General features: G+C 38.9%; 1 protein-coding gene and 1 pseudogene across 5 annotated transcripts in view; both read left to right on the top strand.

Moving 5' to 3' along the window:
- Positions 1-6,892, top strand: part of LOC127544664 (zinc finger protein 16-like) — a 56,694-nt gene extending 49,802 nt beyond the window's left edge. For all 5 annotated transcript variants that reach the window (XM_051971418.1, XM_051971417.1, XM_051971420.1 and 2 more), the window contains one exon: positions 4,557-6,892. In XM_051971418.1, the coding sequence (XP_051827378.1) occupies positions 4,557-6,496 (1,940 nt within the window). In that variant the 3' untranslated portion in view covers positions 6,497-6,892. The remainder of the gene's footprint in view (positions 1-4,556) is intronic.
- The window catches only part of LOC127544676 (ribonucleoside-diphosphate reductase subunit M2-like), a 681,272-nt pseudogene that overhangs the window by 383,388 nt on the left and 278,392 nt on the right, over positions 1-19,492 (top strand).

Raw genomic sequence — 19,492 nt, forward strand, 5'->3', positions numbered from 1 at the left:
GTCACAAGAAGGGAATGAACAATGGATTCCAGAAGTTATTTCACAAAGCTGTGGGGAGATGATAAAGTAATGGTGGGGGGACTTCAGCTATCTGGATACCTACTGAAATACTGTTAAAAGAGTAGCTATCTCTAAATTCTTAACTTGCTATAATGAGAACTTCATTCTTCAAAAGGTAGAAGAAATGATATGGGGAAGTGGACCTACTTTTGAGGAATAAGAAAGAATGGGTTGCCAAAGTAGACATGATGGTGCCTTCTGGAGAAAGTGACCACTCCATTACAGATTTCATGATAGAGAGTGGGGGGAAGATGAGCATAATCTATTCATACCTAAGATTTGGTGGGAGGAGTAGATTTCAAAGATTCCCACCAGAATTCTACAAGGAGAGCTGGCTTGAAAGAATGCCATGATCTAAAGAAATAAATCCTAGGTACACAAGCTGTTCCACTGGGAAAGAAAAAAGGAGCTTTCAAGTGAGACCTGTATGAATACCCAGGGAACTTGTTCGCCAACTTAAATTTTTTTTAAAACTTATGTAGGTTCCATATGCATTCCACCAAGCTGTCTCCTCCTTTCCCTTCCATATCCTTGTGACCCCCATCTCTCAACCCTGCTGAGAAGACTCCCTCCTCCCTGCTGCTGTTCAAAATTCCCACATGGAAAAATACCCATATAGAAATTGGAATGAATAGCTGACAATGAACCTTGAAGAGTAGCACAATCCTGTAAGAATTGTCAGGATGCTTAGAATAAATGGAAGTTGGCAAAGATTGCTAAAACCAGCAAGCAGGACTCCTTTAGTCACATTGGGGGACAGATCAAGGGAAGGGTCATATTACTTGGAGTAGATGATACAAAAAGAGGAAAAGGCAGAAAAAGAAAATACTCAATTCTTCCTTTTCCTGTTTTTTTTTTTTTATTAAGAAGTATAATCTTCAAATAGGATTAAAAGAGAGGGCTTGGACCTGTAGTTTTATCCATAGAGACCTCCAAGGTGAGGAAGATCCTTCTAGTGATTCAAGTTGGCCTCTTTTCTGCAACTCGCAGTGTTAGAAAGTTGCCTAAAACACTGAGAAGCTCAGTAACTTGCCCAGGGTCGTGCATTCAATATGTACAAAGGTAGGTCTTGAACCCAGGCCTTCTTGACTTCAAGATAAACTCTCCACTAATATGCTGCCTAGAATAAAATTAGCTAACAAGGAATTGTAACCAAAGATAATTGAGGAAATGTAGGAAAACACCTATGTCAGTTTAGGAGGTTCAGGTCCAAAGACCCAGACAAATTATATTGAAGTCCTTGATTTGCTATGTGATTTCTGAGCATTTTCAATGATCTTTGAAAGGTCCTGGAGAGCCAGGCAAAGTTGTACATGCCTGCAATCCCAGCCATTGAGGTAGAGGATCTCTTGAGCTAAGGAATCCTGAGCTTCAATGAGCTAATCCAGTTGGCTATTCATACTAAGTTTGGTCATAGAGGTGAGCCACTGGGATTCTTTTTTCTTTTTAAAAAGATTCTTTATTAAAAGGGATGACTCTGGGAGAAACAAATGATGTAGGGGAAAATTTAGGCCCTGTAAAACAAAAATATCAGTTAAAAAAATTTAAAGCAAAACAGAGGAGTTTATATTTTGCACTAGAGACAACAATAAGCCCATGGAGTTGATGGAGTGATAGAGTGATATGGTCAAATCTACACTTAGAAAAATTAATTTGGGAGAAGCTTGTACGATAGACTGATATAGGGAGAGACAGAGAAAACAGTTATGAATTGCAGTAATCTTAGCAAGAAATGAAGAGAATCTGGATGAAGGTGGTAAGTATATGAGAAAAGAGAAGGGGCTGGAGCATGAAATATGGAGGAGGTAGAAATGTAAGATTCCGCAATTGATTGGGTATATGGGATGAGAGAGTGAGAGAAATATAGGATCATGTAAGATTACAAACTTAAGAGACTTGGAAGCATGTTGTCTGACAGAAATAGAGAGATTTTAGAAGAGGGGACAGATTGGGGTTAGAATAATGAATTTGATTTTGGACGTGTAGAGTTTGAAGTATAAATGGAATGCTCAGTTTAAAATGTCTAATAGGTCATTGGTGATACAAGACTGAAGTCCAGGAGAAAGACCAGAGCTATATATTTGAATATTGGAGTCAACTGCATAGAGATGATAGTTAAACCCATGAAAGATAATGATGTTATGAAAAAGGAGTATATAGAGAAAAGATCTAGAACAGAAATTTGGAGAAGCAAAGGAGATTGAGAAGATGCAGTCAGACAGTAAGGTGAGAACTAGGAGAGAGTATCACAAAACCCAGGAGAGAATACAAGTAATGTAGGTGCTCAACAGTGTCAAATGCACAAGATAGATTGAGAAGGATGAGTGAGAAAGGAGAAAGTGCAGTTAGGGGAAGAATTTGTCCAGATTAGGGACATAAGAGTACATGAAGAAGAATGGAAGGAGCTAATGAAGGGAAGGACATGGCATGAGTATGGGACATTGTAGAATTAGGGACGTTGGCCATTTGGAAAAGGATAATATTTTTTCTATACTAAAATCTTACTCCAGTGCTTCACTCGCTATGGAGTGGACATGACCCTGGTTTCTGAAGATGATGTTATTGGAAAGCAAGCCCTGTATGTACTTGCCTACCAAAGAGCAGAAGTTCTAAGGGCAGCATGATATTATGGGCAAAGTGCTAGAGTCAAAGTCAGGTAGAAATGGATTCAAATTCTGCATCAGATACTTCCTATCTATGTGATCTTAGGTTACTAACAACCTATCTAAATCTCCGTTTTCTCATTTATAGAGAGGAATAATAAGTAGTACCAAGTTATGAGGCAGCTAGGTGGTACAGTGGATGGAATGCTGGGCCTGAAATCAGGAGGATCTGAGTTTAAATTCTGTCTCAGACATTTAGTAGCCATGTGATCCTGGCAAGTCACATAACCTCTCAGCTTCAATTTCCTCATCTGTAAAATATATAATAGTACCCATCTCCCAGGGTTATTGTGAGGATGATCAAATGAGATAATATTTATAAAGCATTTTGCAAACCTTAAAGCACTATATAAATGCTAGCCATTATTATTAAGAAATAAGGTATGAACCATGTTTTGAAAGCTTAATTACTATATAAATATCAGCTTTTATTATTATCATCATTATTACTAATAAAGGATCGAGTACAGGTCTGTTGGTTGACTTTGCATCTGTTGTCTGAGGATCAGACCATCTAACTTAAGAGACACCTATCAAAAGTTGGCCACAGCAACTCATTAAATTGTCCCCAAGGTATACTGTCTACATTGGTGGTAGGAGTGTTCTCATTTGTGAGGGTAGAGATTCTAGAAATAATGAAGTGCTAACAGTTCCTTCTGTGCATCTGGTTTGGTGGTTAAAAGTGTTTTATCTGTGTAATTTCTTATCCTTCTCATACTAGCTCCATAAAATAGGTAGATTTTTTCCTGTGGGGAAATTGAGGATCAGAATTTCAGTAATTTGCCCATGATCATATTGGAAGTTAATAAGATTTTAGCTATAATTGTAGATTCTAGGCTTTCTAACTTCAAAGATGACTCCTTTTCACTGAACATTCATGTACTCATGTAGAAGAATTAGCTGCTGTTAGATAATAGAGCCATGAAGATGTGACAAAGTATGCATGGTAAACATCTTGTAAAAGAGTTATTGGTAAGGAAAAGTAGGCATATGAAGCCTTTGATGATTTAATAATGAGAGTTTAGACATTATTTGGACCCACCTTCATAGGTCACTGGAATCTAATTGAATCCTCCTTTATGAGTTCTCCTTATCAGGTTCCCTCTGCTTTCTCTGAGTACAACTCAGGCCTTTTATTCACTTCTCTCTTCTACCATCTTGTTCCCCACTTTCCCTCAGCCCCAAATGTTGAATAGCATGACCAGAATAGGTAGGACTATTAAGTTAAATCTGTGAACCTGAAGTGATTCAGTTCTGCTCATTTCAGAGACTTCCTCCAGTAGCTTTTTTCAGGCATAGAAGCCAAAGGCTATATGGTGAAGCTGAGCCAGAGTGGGCCAGGATAGGGGACAAGGAAATTTGGGGCACTGAATAAGCATTTAAAAAAATGTATTTGGAATATTGAAGGGAGTTTCATCTTCTAGGTAACATTTCCAGTTTGTCACCTTTATTCTGATCTCTTATCATAGTCTCTGAAGCTCTTTCCACCTACATTTCAGTTACTTCCTATTCCCACTGTCCTCACACTTCCCAGGAACTCATTTCCCACATTTCCACCTCTACACATTCATTATGGCTTTTCTTTTCATCTCCTTCTCTATACTTGTCATGTACTTCAGATCAGCCACCATTCCTATTCTGTGCATTCTCTTCTGGGGGTCCCTCCATCCTCTATGACTACTCCATTTCCCTCATTCTTCCCTAACCATGAGAGTGGCATATAGACTTTTAACACATTGATGTCCCATGGGATTGTCCTTTTCCTTCTCAATCAGTTTCTTTTCTTGCACAGTAAACAAGATGTAATATTTCCATTTTCATTCATTTTTTCAGATTGTGAAACCAGCACTGATTTCAAGTTGTTGACAGTTAAAGAAGAAATTTTTGAAGAAGAGGACTCACAGGTGGTGATATTAGAAAGACTCATAGGGGATGTTCCCCAGGGACCTGAATTTGGAGAAGGGTGTGAACATGAGGAAGGGTTGGAACAACACTGGGGAATTCCAGAAGGAGATGGGCTAATCAAATCACTTTCTCAGGAGAGGAGTTTCAGACCAGTGACAGTGGTCCACAAGAGTTCTCCCAGGGAGATTGGCCAAGATTGTTATGAGTTTGGCAGAAGCTTTAGTCTGAATTCAGACCCTGTTATGTATCAAAGAATTTCATCAGGAGAGTGGTCTCATCAGCTTGATAACTGTGACCAAAGCTTTAAACAAAATTCTGATTTAATCAATTACCCAACTATCCATGTATCTGAAACACCATGTCAATTTAATGAATATGGGAAAATCTTCAGTCAGAGCCCAACCCTTAATGAACATCTGGGAGTACAAACTGAGGAGAAACCTTATGAGTGCAATGAGTGTGGCAAGTCCTTCAGGGGAAGCTCAGATCTTATTCGACATCAAAGTGTTCATACTGGAGAAAAGCCCTACATATGTAATGAGTGTGGGAAGGCTTTCAGCCAGAATGCAATCCTCAAAAAACATCAGCGATCTCATGTCAGTGAGAAACCCTATGAATGTAATGAATGTGGGAAAACCTTCAGTGTACGTTCTAACCTCACACGACATCAGATAAATCACACTGGAGAGAAGCCCTACATATGTAATGAATGTGGGAAAGCTTTCAACCAGAACTCAAGCCTTAAGAAACATCAAAGAATTCACAACAGTGAGAAACCCTATATATGCAATGAATGTGGGAAGGCCTTTAGGCGGAGTTCAAATCTTATTCAACATGAGAGAATTCATTCTGGAGAGAAGCCCTATGGATGTCACGAATGTGGGAAAGCTTTTAGACGAAGCTCAAACCTAATTAAACATCATCGAATTCACACAGGAGAGAAACCTTTTGAGTGTCATGAATGTGGCAAAGCTTTCAGCCAGAGTGCACACCTAAGAAAACACCAGAGAGTTCACACTGGAGAAAAACCCTATCAATGTAATGAATGTGGGAAACCCTTCAGTCGAATCTCCAACCTTATAAAACATCATAGAGTTCATACTGGAGAGAAACCCTATAAGTGTAATGATTGTGGGAAAGCTTTCAGTCAGAGTTCAAGCCTCATCCAGCATCGGAGGATTCATACTGGAGAAAAACCACATAAATGCAATGAGTGTGGCAAAGCCTTTAGTTACAGCTCAGTCCTTAGGAAACATCAGATAATCCACACTGGAGAGAAACCCTATGAATGTAATGTGTGTGGCAAAGCCTTTAGCCATAGCTCAGCTCTAATTCAGCATCAGGGAATCCATACTGGAGATAAACCCTATGAATGCAATGAATGTGGGAAAACCTTTGGTCGGAGCTCCAACCTCATTCTTCATCAGCGAGTTCATACGGGTGAGAAACCCTATGAATGTAACGAGTGTGGTAAGACCTTCAGCCAGAGCTCAACCCTCATTCAGCATCAGAGGATTCATAATGGATTAAAGCCCCATGAATGTAATGAATGTGGCAAAGCCTTCAATCGAAGCTCAAATCTCATCCACCATCAGAAGATCCACACTGGAGAGAAACCTTATACATGTACCGAATGTGGCAAAGCTTTCAGCCAAAGCTCACATCTTATTCAGCATCAGATTATCCATACTGGAGAGAGACCCTATAAATGTAACGAATGTGGGAAATCCTTCAGTCAGCGTTCAGTCTTGATCCAGCACCAGAGAATTCACACTGGAGTGAAACCCTATGAGTGCAGCGACTGTGGGAAAGCCTTCAGCCAGCGCTCAAAACTCCTTAAACACCAGATAATTCACACCAGGGTGTGATCTTTTGAGTGAAAAGGGCATGTAAAATACTTAATAACCAAGGGATCCAGAGTGGTTCTCTTTTCTGACTTTCCTATCTTCTTCTCTGTCAGTGGCACCACCATTCTCCCCACCATCTAGGCTCAAAATCCTGGAATTATTATTATCTTATCCCCCTCCTTTATCCCTCTATAGCTACTTAGTCATTAAGTCTTGTTTATTCTTTCTTTGATGTGTCTCAGTCTGTACCTTTTTTTCTCTTCTACCACCAACAAACCCTTCTCTGGTGTCCAGTATTACCTCTAATGTTTTATGTCGTGAGCAGACAACCATGCTATATGGGCAACAAGTGATGAAATGGAATATATAAAGAGCTTACTATTGTAATGAAATAAAACCTACCAAAATTTAATCTGACATATTTAATGATATACATTATTATTGTTATTATTATTATTATTATTATTCTGCATGGTAACTAGACAAGCATTTATACATGGATGTAATTAGTATTACTCTTACTCAACTAAACCAAGTTTTTACAGTTTTTCTCTTGTTTTGTTCATTCTTTCAGCCTTTTAAAAAAGTTTCCCTTATGACACATATTCCTTAATCATGATCTTTCACACATTAAAAGAAAAAATTCACTTTTCAGTGCTGTTCACAGCCAGCAGGAAATCTCTTAACTCCCATTTCCCCAAGGCTGGACCTCTTGAGCTTGTCCATAGGCAGCACACTCAAATTCTCCCATCTTTCCATGCACACATTATTTCCAAATGAGAAATCATTTTAAAGCAGCAGAGATCCTGGAATGCCAAGTTATAGTTGGAAAACCTGGGTCTGGTGCCACTCTGACTCTCTTCTGCCTGCTTGACCACCAGGTAACCTGGTGAAGGCACTGGGCATAGTGAAAATTATCTCTGTCCTTGAGACTCTGGGCACAAGGGAGGAGAAAGGTAGACCTGGGATCAAGGTAGAAGTTCTTTCTCCCACTCCCACCCTTGATAACTTCCAGGCTCTGTCAAGCCAGACCCTAGGTCATCCTGTGATGCAAGTAGAGAGCAAGGTTCATTCCCTCTGATGTCATCCCTTCCCCCTTTTCCACTTATGACACCAAGATCAACCATAACTAGCAATTGTTTCACCTTAAATGGCAGCAAAGACCTCAGGTGGAGTCACACCAGAGCTGGAGGCTGCCTAACCATTTCCTTTCCCCCTCACTCAGGAATTGAGAGAAAGACATGGAGGCCACATTACTGCGAATCAACCCTTGCCTGGGGTCATTAGAGCCCTGACCCTACAAGTGCTTCAGGAGTTACACTCATTCTCCAGGTTGTTAGTTGATTCTCTAAAGGAGACAGAATTTGCATTAATTTCACATCTGAGAGAATAAAGATTTGGGTAATCCTGGGAAAGGAGCTCTGTGACATTCTAGCTCTTTGTGATGGTGTGGAGAAGAGGATGCAAAATCGGGGGCCATGGGCAGTGGGATAAGATTTAACCACAGCCAGTTTCTCAACTTTGCCACAGTGTAAGAGAGGTGACCGCTTCCTCTCAGGTGGTAGGAAAGATATTGGTTTAGAAATGAAGTATCTAGAGTTACAAAAATTGCTATTTAATATTGAAGCCAAATAGCAAGTAGCTGCCTTGTGAGGTAGTGAATTCCCTGTCGCTGGAGTTGTTCAGAGAGGCTGGACTCCTGGATGCTTGGGTCCTTTATCCTTGATTGGCTTTAGTTTCCTCACCTGCAAAAATGTTTGATCAGTAGTGTCCAAGGTCTCATCCAGTTCTGTGCAAATTACTGAGATGGGGGTGTGGGAAAGCAGAAAGAGCTCAAAGAATCACAGTACAACAAAACAGGAAGTGCTCCCAAAGATCATCCAGTGCAAATGCATCAGTCCCATAGTCAAAAACTGAAGCCCTTCCTCCACCTCAAAGCACACAAGTTGGTAAGTAGGAGAGTGCAAAGTTAAACTCAGATCTTCTGACTAGAGAGGTCCAGGGCATATTCATTGTACCACATCAAACATTTAGTGTGTCCTCATGAACAAAGGCTGCTTTCTTCATCCTTGTTCCAGCCAACACTCGGTGATAAGTTTAGCCATCTGGGGTTAAGATTGAGAAATATAAAGTATCAGATGAGGGTGGAATCCTAAGCTTCATATATATATATATATATGAATATACATAATTTTACCTATGACTAGGGAACTATTTTATTGAATGAATAAGCCATTTGGCAAAGAAATGTCTTTGCTTTTTATGGCTAGAGCTGCTATTTTGATATTTAACCTATCACTGGATCCATTCTGACCTTATATCACATTACTTATTTCTGTCTATTTGATGCAAAAAATAATTCAGTTTGCTGTACTGAAGTAAGAAATGGACATGTTTTTCTTATTACCACATATTCTTCTGAGAAGGAGACTCCGAGGTCCAAATAGCACCTTACAGCATGCTTCCATCTTTAGAAGACAGGACATAACATTGAAGAAATTCAGGTGTATGTGTTGGGGGGTTGGGAGGAAAAGATAATAGACTTCTCAGGCTAAGAACAAACAAATAGCATTTTCCCTTCACTTGGAATTAATTTTGAATTTGGATCCCATAAAATACCAGTGCACTTAGGAAAAAGAGATTGCTTCAGAATATAATAACATCAGTGAAATTTGACACATGATTTTGAATACTGACTAGTACAGTGACAAATAGAATTGCAGTTCTAAAAGCAGAGATTGTTTTTTGACTTTTTTCTAATTCCAATCAAGTAGAAAAACACAGAATGGATTTTTCAAAACAGGATTACTCAATCTGAATTGGGGAGATGCTAGAGTCCCGTGGGCCAACCCAGAGAGAGAAAGAGAGTGTGAGGGTGAGAGTGTCAAAGGCTTCTAAAAGTTAAGCATATATAGGAAGCTAGTCAGTTCATAGAAAGAATTGAAATATTTGAAGGGCTGACAAATGGAAGGGGAATTAAATTTCAGTTTTAGAGAGGCAGATTTCAGCTTGATTTTCTGGGCAATACCTTCCCCAAATGAAAGCTCTAGGAAAGTAAACTTCTGGGAGAATTGGGGCTGCTCACCAGATTTTTTTAGGCAGAGGCTAGTTGGATGACCCCTTGAGGATGCTGTGGATTAGGAGGGTACACAATTCTTAATCAGATTAATCTTTAATGGATTATAAAACCTCTGAGGTCACTCAACTCTGGTTCTAAAACTTCTAAAATGTTATTTCTTTTAACTCAAACTATATATCAGTGGAGATTCTGAGGTCTCTGGGAGGCTACTGGTTGGTTGATTTCAGAAGTTTCTTCCCATATAGTCAGACTTGTGACCCTTCCAAAGCCTCACCTCTTAATGACTGCCTTCATAGTGAAGAGTCTCCTCCTACAAGATGTGGTGGGGAATTACGAATAAAACACAGACACATAACTCCTGTAGTCATCAGTGATCACAAACTCCAGCACCATGCTTCTTTCCTTTCAACTAACATTGATTACTAGATACAAGTTACATAGGGCCCTGTGCAAGCATCCCATGTCCCCTAGGAGCTTACAAAATAATGGACAGGGGAACAGGAGAAGGGTGGGTATGATATGTAACATATGTCTAATAAGTTAAATGAATCCAGAACTAGCTAAACAGAACAAAAGTAGTCACCAGCTCAATGTCACCTCGAAGGGAGATCTTTAGGAGAATGTCTAAGGCATCTATTCTTGGCCCCTCACTGTTAAACATTTTTGACCACCACTCAAATAAAAACATAGATATTCTTACTAAATTTGCAGATGGTGACAAACTAAAAGGGGGAGGTAACTTGTCAGGATTTGACAAATCTAATGAGATTTATAAATAAACATAAATAAAATTTGATAGAAATAAATATTGAAAACATTAAATGATATAAGCATGAAGCATAACTAGACAATACTTTGAAAGAGATCTTGGAATTTTAGTAAAATGAATTAATAGGGTGACAGGGCTGCCCTCATAATTAAAACCTGCAGTCTGAGGCTACATTCAAAGAGTAATGGCTTTCAGAAATAGTAAGATGACATTCCGCTATGTCTGGCCTACTGAGTTATGTTCACGCCTAAAGGACAATATAATGGCCATGAAATGAATGAATGAAAAGTTATTTATTAAGTGCTTACTATTTACAAAAAGCACTGTGCTAAGCCCTGAGAATTCAAACAGAAAGAACTCTCAAGGAGTTCACCTTTCAATAGAAGAGATAACATATATTTAAAGGTTTTTAGCTGCAAGTTATATAGAAGGATCCTATGATCCTTAGATTGCAACAGCAAAGTAGTTGTTAATGTATCATCTTTAAAGTCATTTTCCATACATAAAATCATGTTAATGAAAATGATTGGATAAAAATCCATGGTAGATAAAATCATTATCATGAGCCAGTTGATAATGTCAAGGACTTTGTTGGCAAGAATTTCTCTTCAGTAATTTCAGCACTTACTGGATCAGTTGCCAGGCCAGTTCTCCAAGGGAGTTGCTTCCCAGGCTGATGGCTACATGAACCATCTGCAAACAGAATAGTCTAGCTAGAAGCTGGGCAAGTGGTCTGGAGGGTACTGCTATTCCCAAAGTTCTTCAGCTAGGTTCTGGCCTCTGTCCATTTGAATCGAATGGAAAATAATGGTTATGATCCGACTTACTCGCATAAGCTGGTTCCTGGCTTAATGTTCCACTTTAGAGAGGATATTTTAGACAAAAGTTATAAGTTTAGTCACAATCACTCTGATTCCCCAGTTAGGAATATTCTAAACATCTTGGCAAAGTTTGAGCTATCTGTCTAACTTTACATTTATCTATTTCTAAGTTAGCTCTAGAAGTAGGATTCTGTAATTGAAACAAAAATCAATTTACTAGGAGCATTTGGATAAAAGAATGGTAGATTACATTATGGTATTGGGGGATAGATAGGGAGATTGCAAAAAGAGCTAATCTTTTCTCAGGACTTCCTTCAGCCTGGAAACTCTGCTCTGAGATATCTTTAGAGCCATATCTCACTTCCCTGCCACAGTTCAGTCCTACTTTTGCTGCTTAGGGGTGTGCTGCAATGCCATGTATAGATAACTTCTTGGGCATGGCTTTGTTTCCTCAGTTTGTCAAAACACAATTCTTGTGCACCATCATCCCAGTTTGAAGGATTTTTCACTTAAGATCCATAATTAAAACAGAGTGATTGGGTGCCTTATTATTTCATTTGAGTGGGATTGAGTAAATCAATCAGCCCATCTTTATATTACCAAGGAAATTAACAAATTGAATAGTATAGAAGATGAAGAGGTTGGTGAGAGGCATCTAGAGCCAAGTCATAGAAGAAACAATTACAGTATCGGGGATGGTTTACCTGATAAAGAGAAACTTTGTGGAAGTAAGCAATGGAATAGTAAGATATGTTAGATTTCTTTAAGTATTTGAAAGGTTATGAAGGAAAAGGGATTGATTATATCTCTTGATTATGTTGATTTATCTGCTTGGTCTCAGGTGAGAATAAGGACCAATGATGACAAATATAGTAGTGGATGTCAGAAGAACTCTTGATCTGTCAGAAAGGGGCACCTCATGAAGTTGAGGGAAATGTACTTTGGGTTCATTGTTTAAAGTCAATTTTTTATTATAAGTCCACAAACATAATCTTGAACAGAATTTCACATTAGAGACAGATTTTCTTGGCACAGTGGATAGAGCACCGGGATACTTTAATACTCAGGAAGACTTGAATTCAAGTGTGACCGCAAACACCTACTAACTATGTGACCCTGGACAAGTCATTTTACCCTGATTGTCTCAAAAAATGGATTTGCTCCAAGTGAAAATTCAATTTCCATAAAAATGTGTATCTTACAATCTATTAATTCAAATAAGGACTATAGCTGTGATTTCATCAGTGTAAGCATAAGGCCCAGTTTCTTAAACTGTGGTTCATGATCCCATGGGGGGATCTCATAATTGAATGTAGGAGTTGCAAAATTATGATTTATTATAAGAAAATGTTGGCTTTGTATACATATTTTATATACCTATATATCCAGGGCCATGTAAAAATTTCTCAGGTGAAAAAGGGTTATAAGTAAAAAAAAAAAGTCTAAGAAGCCTGGTATAAATGACTTCTGGATGAGAAAACTCCCTTTACTAATCCAGGTCAGCCCCTTCTTAGCAATTTATAAAGAAATTTATGTAGAGGAATGAGAGATTAAATAATTTGAGCTGTTCCCTAGTTCTGGGAGTTCTGGGAGTGGGAATTATGGGAGTAGCACTTATGTGTCTTGAACCCAGGCCTTCATTGCTTTGAAATTCACTCTTAAGGATTACCATGTCAAGCTTCCTTTCTAGGACATGTCCTTCATTGGGCTGACATAGCAGCTCCTGCTCAAGTCTTAGGAGTCCCCATGACTGGTGACTGATAACTAACCAGTGAGTGTCATGGGTAGTGGAATCTCCCTCTTGCAATGTGGAAACAAATCTTGGTTCTTTTTGTCCTCCTCACCAGTCTTTCTTCTCCATCTGACTACCAGGAAGGGAGGGAAGGAGATCTTTCTCCTTCCTGTAATGATAATAAGTCAGGGGCAGTGGGAACATATGCTGGCTTAGGTGAATCTAAGATGCTGTCTTTCTGTTTGCTTTCCTGAGTGTAGCTCAGGAAATCAACTTTCAGAATGGGCATTTCCAGGGCCCAGCTGCCCAGTACTGCTTCTTGAAGATGAGGAGCACTGCCAAGAGGATTCTGAAACACCAAACAAAGCCAAGGCCTGACTGGCCAGAAGATCCAGACCTTTTGAGTAGCCCAGCAGATCTGCCAAAGTGGATGTGAAATAGCTGTCCAGAAATCCCACAAGGAGCCGTGAGCCTTACGCTAACAGGGGAAGGGATTCTATATGTATTAATATACATCTTTTGATATCATTTAATTCTTCAGCATTTTTGGTGGGGGGAGAAAATGAATCACTTTCTTATACCTAGAAAGCATATGATTTCTTTCCTATCTTCCTTGTCACAGATAGAGTAATACTAGCAATTGACCCCAGGAATCAAATAGGGAAAACAAGCATGGGGTATGGAAGCATTCTACAAGGGTGAGAAAAAGAGATATATCTAAGCAGAGGTAAATTGCCTGCCACAAATGAGCCTTATTGAGTGACTTAGAGAGGTCCCCAAAACCACAGAGCCCAGTATGTGGCCATGGGAACATATGCTTACTTGTGTCCCTGGCGGTCTTCTGACTTCCTCTTTCCTTCACTGTCATTAATTTTTCTGAGGCAGTCTGGAAAATTGGGAAATAATTGGATTTTGGAGGAATTTCAAAATTCCAGAGGGATTTTAAAAATTGACTTAAAGGAAAAACTAGGTCAGGAGATAGATTAGAGCAAGCTTTTTTTTTTTTTTTAATGGAAAGGGTGGCTTACTATTATGCCATTGGCAGCTTGTTTCTCATTCTCTGCCCTTCTAATGTTTCTAGTACCTTTTTGAGTTTTATTGAGGCTTAAAGACAATTTTCACGGCTTTAGTATTCATTTCTGGGGATATCATTTCAGATATTGAAAGGACAAATGAAAGGGGGATCCGGGAATTATCCTTAGCCTCAGAAAGACCCAGGAGAGATAATTGTGAATGGGGAGGAGTGAGTCAATCAAGTCTTGACCTACCTCTTTTCTGGTCAGCAGAAAACAAAAGGACAAATTATTATCAGTGGAGCTAAGGATGGGTTGGCCATTCAAAGGCAGATGACCCAGTACTTTTTATTACCAAGGAAGAAAAGCTCTAATGGCAACAGAAGCAGAAGTAAAATGGAACCTCAATTTCTAAAGTTCTGAATTTATAGTTAAAAGTTAATTTCATTTCCATGGTTAGGAAAATATTATGGAAAGAGATGTCAGAGTGAATGATGAGCTGTCCCCATAAGGATAGTTAAATGGAAGGATAATGGGCAGTGTTACCTAAGAGATGTGTAATCTCTTTCCAAGTTCCCAGTATTCCTAGAAAATGCTATGTTGGCAATGTGAATGGCAAGCTTTGAAAGTGGAGCTACAAATAGAAGAGATACTTTTTGACTGCAAATGATAGGATACTATAGGAAGAGAGCCAGGAACAACTGGTTCCCTGGTTTGGTTAGAATTTGTGAATAAAAGAGAGCATTATGGAGATTAAAATTGTCCCATGTACAATAAAAAGTCTGAGGCAGATCTCTGAACAAATGGCACTTTATTAAAGGTTCCATGGTCTCCTCTAATGAAATGGACCCCAGATTTTTCTTAGGACCTGAGATGCCTCCTCCTTCTAGGGCCCTATTTGTATAGGGCTAGATATCTAGATGTTCAAGAACAGGTATACTAAATACATAATAATTACATCGATTCACATATGATGCATAAGCTAGAATTAGCAAAATAATATGTCATTAGAGTCACAAGTTGGGTGAAACAAGAACATCTTCATACAAGATGATTAGGCAGGAGGAGACGGGACAAGCTATCACAGGTTGGGTGACATATGGGGCATCTGCTGAAGTGGTCACCTGTTCATGTTGGACAAGAGAGAGTGGTCCAGAGGTACAAAAAGAAACTGGAGGACTTTCCATGCAGTTGAGTCATCATCAACCACACTGGGCTTGGTTACTAGGACAAAGAAAAAGAAGGATAAAGGGCTTCTAATTAACTTCCTATAATTAAGCAAGTGAACTTAGAACCTGCAGCTCACAGCTCTGGGGTTTAACATACAGAATTTTGATGTGATTCTATCATATTGGTTAATACTGACTGGAATAGAGTAGGGGTCCAAATGAATTATTTCTCACAGTACTGTAGTTTGAATTTAGACTAGAAAGGGGGATTGGAGCCAGATTTTGAAAGGCCTTAAGTGCCAAATTAAGGAGTTCATCCTTTATCCTTTGGTCAAAAAGAAATCACTATATAGTCTTCTCAGAAGGGAATAACGAAATCAGACCAAAGTACTGGGAATTTCATTCAGATCAATTCAACTCAATATGTAAATATGGAGTATTTAACATCTATCTGTAAGCACTATGTCAAGCACTGGGATTGCAAAGACAAATGAAATACATCTTTCAAGGAGCTAGTGTACTATTGGGGATTGTGTGGGTGGCACAGTGGTTAAGGTTCAGGGCTAGTAATCAGGACTATCTGAATGTCCTGTCTCATCATTTACCAGCTGTATAAAGCTATGCAAGTCACAAAATCTTTCTTGGCCCCAGTTTCCACAACCATGTTCCACCTTGTTCCATTCAGTTTCCTTATATATAAAAATGGGTTTTGTATCAAATGAGAGAAATGTGCAAAACAAATATATTTTGCAAACTTTAAAGAGTTATATAAATGTTTATTCTTTGTGACCCCATTTGAAGTTTTCTTGGATGAGATACTGAAGTGACTTGCCATTCCCTTCTTTAGCTCATTTTACTGATGAGGAAACTGAGCAAAAAGGGCAAAGTGACTTGCCCAGGGTCACTCAGTAAGTTCTGAAACTGGATTTGAACTCAGTGAGTTTATAATTTTGGGGGGTTATAGTAACAGTTAAAAGGAGAGAAGAGTTACTTAAATTCAATAGACATTTATTAAACACTTGTTGTGTGCAAAGCAACATGTAGGCACTAGAGAGAAAAGTGAAAAAACAAAAATAAAAACAGTTTTTTGCCCTCAGGGATTTTACATCCACTATTCTCCTTGTGATTACAGAGCTCTTGTATCCAGAATAAGGGAATCAATCTCTCCTCTAAGTCTTGACTCTGACAAACCCCACAGAATACCCCAACATTGTGAGGGGACTTGAAATTAGAAGAAGTATAGAGTTAAGGAAGGAGATCCCAATTTAAGCCTATACTTGCTGTGTGATGATGAGGAAGTCATCTAACTTCTCTGATACTCAATTTTCTCAACTGTAAAATGGGGATTTGTAACAATAACCTGAATGTCAAAAAGCTGTTGTGAGGAGCAGATAAGCAGGTTAATGGATGAAAAGTGTTTCAAGTATGTGTGTAATATATATAAACTTTAAAGTGCCGTATGGGCATCAGTTATTATTATTAATTATAGTTATTATTATGTACTGATTGCCTCAGGCAGAGCCTGATATTCTTGGTCAAACTGCACAGACACACCCACCTGCTTTTGCAAGAGTTGGGCTATTTGTTGTATTTCTGCCATTGCCACAGAAAAGAGTTCCAGAGACCACAGAGCTATAATAGCAGTTAACTAAGAATCTGGAAAAGGTAACCATGCTACAGAGGAATGCTTTGGTCATTGAAAATTGAAAATTCCTGGTTAAGGCAGCACTTAGTAGCAGCATTCTGGCCCCCAGACTTTTGCACTGAAAAGATTGGGGACTTCCTTGATTTTCTGATTCAGTACAAATTATTTATGTAATGGAGGACTGGTCAGTGATGGCCCAGGGAGTTGCTAGATTAGAGAAGGACTTCCCCATCCATTTAGGAGACAGAATGGCCAAATGGATTGCAACTATTTGAACTTTGAAGGGTTGGAAGAGCCACTATAGGTCAAGCAAGTATAATTGCTGAAACAGCTGATATTGTTAAGGAACCAGTATGGAGGAGAGATTTCACCTAAACCAGCAGTGAATCAGCCCAGCAACCAAGATACTGTATCTTGTAAGCAAGGGAGCATCGTACCTATCGGCTATGCCATCCCTAAAAGTGAATTTGGGCAAGAATGATGATGATAAACACTTTAGGCTTGACTCTACTCTTTCCAGAGAAGAGAAGACTCAGTTTCAAAGGTTTTATGCTTCTGTTCTAATTATCACTTCAGTAAATATCCCCCTCTATGTCAGTTGATCAAGTGACACTGAACAGAAATCAATTACTGGGCAGCTGAGTAGTGCAGTAGATAGAGCACCAATCCTGATTCAAATAAGACTTCAGGAGCTTATTCATTGTTTGACCCTGGATAAATCATTTAACCCTTTTTGCCTCAGATTTCCACATCTGTAGAAATGAGCAGGACAAGGAAATGGCATTCCAGGATTCTTTCAAAAAAACAAAAAACAAAACTCATGAGGACATGAAGAATAGGACCACTAAAATGATTGAACAATAATAAAGATCAATATCAAAATGGGGAAATAATAACTGGTTCATTTCTATTAGGGGAACATCCTAGATTGGGATTCATGAATGATAATACTAGAGAAATCTTCTAATCCCTCAGGGTTAAACTCTAAATTCTGTGGGAAACAGCTGCACTCTGAGAAACCAATCAGATCATCTGAAGATGGGTTGGAAGTATGAGCCCTTGAGTATAGATGCTATATTTATGAACTTTTATCCATGAATAGTCCCATAGATTGGGCAAAGGCCTTTGCACTGTCTTGCCTTGCAAGGCAAGCTGCCCACTACAGCACTTCCTGCCTTATGGATACTTAATGAACAGTGTTGGAGAGATTTCCCAGGGAACTCTAGGAAACTTTTGACATTTTCTTGAAGTAAATTGGTTAAGCAGAAAAATTTCTGGCCCCAACTAGGGAAAGAGTCCACTGTTAAAATGTTATTTCCAGACTAAATTAAGATTGACCATGGAATATCCAAACTCTGGTAAAGTGATATTTGGAAGGTTTAGTTACGTCTATTTGGAATGAATACATCCAAGCAGCCAAAGCTACCAGTCTGTCTGCGTTTATCTAGTGATATGTGTACTTTAGGTCCCATCTCTATTCATGGCCAGTCTTGTAATAGTCTAGCACTAGCCTCTCCCATGAAAAGGAATACACAATAGAGTAAAATTCAATTCAACTCAGAGGGCATACATACTACCTAGCTAACCTTTTCTATTAAACCATTGATTTCCATCCAGACAGGGAGTCAACTATGAATCACCTGTCTGCCACCACAAGTTAGAAGCTATCCCTCTGCTCACCTGACCCCCCCTCCCCCCCAGGCTAATGTTTACTCACTAGTCATCTCATAACCCATTTATTTCTGAGTCTAAGGATTGAATCACCAGTTGTGGGTCCCATCTATAGTGGATTTAGCAGCCTCTGGGAACTTTTTGACTTAATCCTAGCCAATGAAATGGTGAATGTCTTAGTGATCCTGTGCCATCCCATGATTGTCATTAGTTTTTTTTGGACTTGTGGTTTCATTAGTATTGAGTAGTAATGTTAAACTTAAATAGAAACAGGACCACTAATACACACATAAGGATTTATTTGGGCTGCATATTGACTTAGTTTTAAAATATAATGTTATATATGTTTTTAATGTTTAATTTGTTAAATATTTCCCAATTACATTTTAATCTTCTTTAGTGCATTGGGAGTGTTGCTGCATGAGGCCCATAGGATATTGGTAGTGTTGCTATACAAGGTCCACAGGCCATGTTTAATATCTCTTATTAGGGGATTCTGGAGTTTGGGCAACTCTTCTACAATTTACAATCTTAGAACTAAGGTACTAGTAAGTTACGTGACTTCCTCAGTGTCTCCCAACCAGTATATTTCATTAGGCAGGACTTGAACCTAGGTCTTCCTAACTGCAAGGCTATCCACTATACAATGGAATGACATGCCTCTTATCCTATTGGTAGTTGCAGCAATGGACAGGTATTAACTCTAGTCCAAACCAATAACCCAAAGGACTAAGTCGTTATGGGTTTGTGAGAAGAATACTGAGAAATTTAATCTGAATATGAGGAATTATATATTCTTCCCTGTAGTCCTGGGGATGGGTGGACTTATAGAGAGAGAGAAATCCAGTTATTGTATGGGCTCTAGGAAGGCTATCACTTTCCACTTCCAACATTTCCAAACTGTATATTGTTCCCAGTCATAGTTTTCAGCCTGTTTCTCCTCAGGACTAAGATTACAAGGAAATACTTGTCATGGTCAAGGCCGTTTGTCCCATAAATGTTTTGATTTCACAATTATGTTAATCCTGGGCAGCTGGAACTACTCACTGACTGGGTCAGAGAGGGTGGACCTGTGAGAATGCATGGAGAACTTAAACAATGAATTTAGCCCTCCATCA

The sequence above is a fragment of the Antechinus flavipes genome, chromosome 1 (assembly GCF_016432865.1).
Source record: "Antechinus flavipes isolate AdamAnt ecotype Samford, QLD, Australia chromosome 1, AdamAnt_v2, whole genome shotgun sequence".
Taxonomy (NCBI): Eukaryota; Metazoa; Chordata; class Mammalia; order Dasyuromorphia; family Dasyuridae; genus Antechinus; species Antechinus flavipes.